Source organism: Carassius carassius, chromosome 4, assembly GCF_963082965.1.
Source record: "Carassius carassius chromosome 4, fCarCar2.1, whole genome shotgun sequence".
Lineage (NCBI taxonomy): Eukaryota > Metazoa > Chordata > Actinopteri > Cypriniformes > Cyprinidae > Carassius > Carassius carassius.
Window position 1 is genome coordinate 43,979,125 of NC_081758.1, and position 4,040 is coordinate 43,983,164.

The window sequence follows — 4,040 nt, forward strand, 5'->3', positions numbered from 1 at the left end:
CTTCCGCTCGGACTGAGACCAATCCCCGGATGAAGGTGAATAAACGGAGCTGCCGCAGCTCACGGTGCGCGGTGACGAGTGAAGACCGGCGGGACGCTGATGTTGACGGTAAACCGGCGGAGACGGAAACACAACAGCGGCTGCGCGGGGTCCTTCAGATCCGGACACCTACTGCCTGATGGAAAATATCCCCGCAGAAAACCGCTTTGCTGAAAGATGGATTTTAAACGAATAAAACAAACAAACAATATAATATATTAAAATTAGTACGGTAAAAAATAGCGCAAATAAAACTCGATGAAGTGAGACAGGCAGTGAAACGCGCCGCGTTTAAGATGATTCACTCGTTTTTCTTCAGAATGTAGTTACAGTTGTTATTTTTTATTTTTTTTTATTCTCTACCCCTGACATATATGGACATGTATGGTTATGTGTACTCTTGTATGTAATATGTTTTGTTATTATTGTATTTCAATAAAAAAAAAGAAAAAAAAAAAAGAATGTAGTTACAGATCTTGATACATCCTAATGCTGTGTTCGACATACTATCATACTACTCTTACTGTTTCTGTAGTTTTCAGTGCATAGTGTGCTAATGTTCTGTATGGATCAAATACCCGGATGACCTACTAGATTTACCAGAATCTGCTGAATCTAACTCAAGTACACTGAGATCAGAAGCTGTGTTCAGAAGGGCATACTCCTTCAATACTGCAGTATACTGCGGTGTGTGTACTGTGAAGACAGTTCTGTACACGACCCGAGCTCAAGACCGTCCTTTATCACACTTATTCTTCTCCTTTTCCCATCACATATCAGATCAGAAAGACATTAATTTTCAATAAAAATAAAGTAAATATTTGAAAATTGGAAATAAAACGTCTCATTAATAATACAGAGGTTAGCGGTGTATAAAGTGGCATTCATTTAATAATATTTTTAAGAATGATAACGCACACTATGTTATTGCATACTGTTTTATAATGTGCTACAGTACTGAAATATAAATATATACCACCTATCTACTATTTACACAATTATTATTAGTTCTGTTCAGTGTATAAAGTTCATTAATAATGAAATGAGTTCAATTGGGCAATGCATAATTATTTACTAGCATGAATCCTTAATTAACAAGACTTTGTAAAAAGAATGATTAGCACATTTATTTGCGAGATAACAACCCTCTATTCAAAAAACAGTAGGCAGTATACACTGTGTACTGGACAGAAAGCAGTATGCCATTCCGACACAGCCAGTTATTTGATCCACACCCCGGAGCAGAAGGTGGCGGTAATGAGCCAGTAATCAGCACATTCACCACCGAAGAAGAAGAAGAAGAAGAAGAAGAAGAAGGAGGAGGAGCAGGACGCGGAACTGAGTCAACAGAGCGAACACACGAAACACAGACATTTATCTCTGCGAGAGTGTATTTGAGGTCTGAAACTAGGCTGTTTATCTCATGTAAGTCACTGATATATATATATATGTGTGTGTGTGTGTGTGTGTGTGTGTGTGTGTGTGTGTGTGTGTGTGTGTGTGTGTGTGTGTGTGAGCGAGACTGTTGAGTTTATTTTCATATAATTTGTTTATTCTCATCTATAATCAATCAGACATTTAAATTATAACATTCTTACAGATTATCAGACGTGTAAATATAATGTTATTATTCTCATAGTTAGACGTGTACAGTCATTCTTAGACTGTCAGGTGTGTAGAGTTCTTCTCATATTATCAGATATATAATCAGTAATATTGTGAAATATTATTATAATGTAAAACAGCTGTTTTCTTTGTGAATATGTGTTAAAGTGTAATTATTCGATTAATTAACCGATAGTTTTTTTTACCATACTAATAGTAATTGTAATAATAATAACAATAGTAATAGTAAATGTTGAAATTACCACACTGTAATAGGGCCCTATGAAATCTGTTAAATTTTTTCCTAAATTCCATTTTATTTCTATCCAAATTCTGTTATTAAATTTTTGGATTTTTTCAGAACTGGATTCAGTTTTTTTCCATTTTAATTTTTCTCCACTCCTTTTTTACAGTTACATTAAAGTTTATTAATCATAAAGCATGTCTAATTAATTAAAATCATGAAAATTATAAATTTTCACATCAATTTCATACAAGTTTAACAAAATGTTTAGGGCCCTATGAAATGTTCTATTTATTCTTACCATATTTTTTTATTGTTACCAAATTCTGTTTTAGCATGTCTAATTATTTGAACGCATAAAACAACTTTATTTATTTTCTTAAAGAAGCCTAATGATCTTTACCCCTCAAAAATTCTGTGTGTATTTACATTTTTATTGTTATCAAATCAAGGCATGAAACATTAATTTTACTTGTCTTTTAATTACTGAAAAGTTATTTCCGTATTGCGGAAACACAGAGCCCTACAATTATACCAGCACAATGTTTACTCTCACACTTTAACTGCTTCTATTCTTGAGCACTTAATGATTGTCTAATCATAATAAAAGAGCAGCGCAGAGTCTATGAGAACCGTTATCACACACACTCCAGTTGCGTCTCGTTCAACTCGAGCAGCGGTTTAAAACAGTTTATTTATTCACCAAACAGACACAAGTTTACTCCAAGAGTGAACAATGAGGCAAAGATAAGTTTGAAGTTCAGTGTTTAAAAAGCAGAGCAAACAGAAAGAGCGATCTGTATTATAGCTCTATAAATCAAGCATACAGCCTTTATTAGAGCCACAGAAAGACAAACGTTTAGATGAAAATTATCAATTCATTATGTACATTAACAATGATTTGGGGTGAGTATAATGTAATTTAATGTAACTCTATGTGAATGGCGCTCTGAGGCGCGGCATCACGTGTCTAAACCCAGCACGTGCTGTCAGTGATTTCAGCCACTAGAGGCCGCTCTCGCTCTGTATAATGAACACTGACCCTTCTGCAACCCGGAAAACTATCATTTGTTTCAGCAATCAACTATCAGTGCCGATTAATCAGCAAAACCGATACATCGGTCGACCTCCATTAAAAAAATATTTTCTGTGGAAATCGTGATATATTTTATTGTTCAGGATTCTTAGAAGAGCAGCATTTCTTTGAAACCGCAAGACTCTTAAGAGTTTGGTGTCTCTTGATCAGTGTGATGTGTCCTGCTGAATGAGTGTGTGTGTGTGATCCCGTGCTGGAGGAGTGTGTGTGTGTGTGTGTGTGTGTGATCTCGGGCTGGAGGACATGAGCAGCAGTGATGGCTCCGGACGAGGACTCTCTGATTGAAGGAGTGAGTGACTCTGTCCTGCTCGTGCTGGTGCTCAGTGGCTCCTTTCTGCTCGGTCTGGCCACGCTGCTCTGCAGGTGAGACCCCATCCTGACCTCTGACCCCTGACCTCACACTTCATCAACACATAATAACACACGGTGTGCTGTGGTGTGTGTCAGGAATGAGCAGCAGAGGATTCACCCGGAGAATCAGGAGCAAGTGCGTGTGGTCCGAGAGCAGCTTCAGTCAGAACAGGTTTGTGAATCTAATCCTGCGCCGATGCTCTGTGTTTGTTTGACGAGCTGGAGTTTGTGCCCAAATTAATATTCATAGTCGTAGTGCTGTCAATGTGTGGCTGTTTAAGATGAATTGAATATGCTAAACATCGTTAAATTATAATCAGTGCAGTGCAGCTTCGGTGTTAACGATGGAAACGCTTTATCTGCTGCTGGTCCAGGAGCGCCCCCTGTGGTCAGACAGAGAATCTGCGTCTCAGTACCTCGTCTCATGCAGATGTTTTATGTATTATTGCTGTGAATCTACTTCGTACTGTGTAAACCACTATAGGGACATGTGCTACAAAATCAAGGCTTTGTGATTGTTTATATCGTCGCAAAACGTAACTATATTATCATCTAGCATTAATCTGCTAAAAGAGACTATGACATAAACATTACCTTGATGGTTTTCAGTGAAGCTGCACTGAACAGTGTGTATATGACTGTATGTCCAGCGCTGTCCGTGTCTTCGCAGGGGACGTCTCCGGAGCCCAGGCATCAGTTCTACTC

The 4,040-nt window shown here is 37.8% G+C and overlaps 1 protein-coding gene across 1 annotated transcript in view; it reads left to right on the forward strand.

Annotated features, from left to right (window-relative positions):
* Positions 1-3,120: 3,120 nt before the first annotated feature.
* The window catches only part of LOC132131862 (E3 ubiquitin-protein ligase RNF170-like), a 5,120-nt gene continuing 4,200 nt past the window's right edge, over positions 3,121-4,040 (forward strand). Inside the window, exons 1-3 of the mRNA XM_059543996.1 lie at positions 3,121-3,347; positions 3,432-3,507; positions 4,006-4,040. The exon at positions 4,006-4,040 is cut by the window's right edge and continues 74 nt beyond it. Of these exons, the coding sequence (XP_059399979.1) occupies positions 3,241-3,347; positions 3,432-3,507; positions 4,006-4,040 (218 nt within the window). The 5' untranslated portion in view covers positions 3,121-3,240. The remainder of the gene's footprint in view (positions 3,348-3,431; positions 3,508-4,005) is intronic.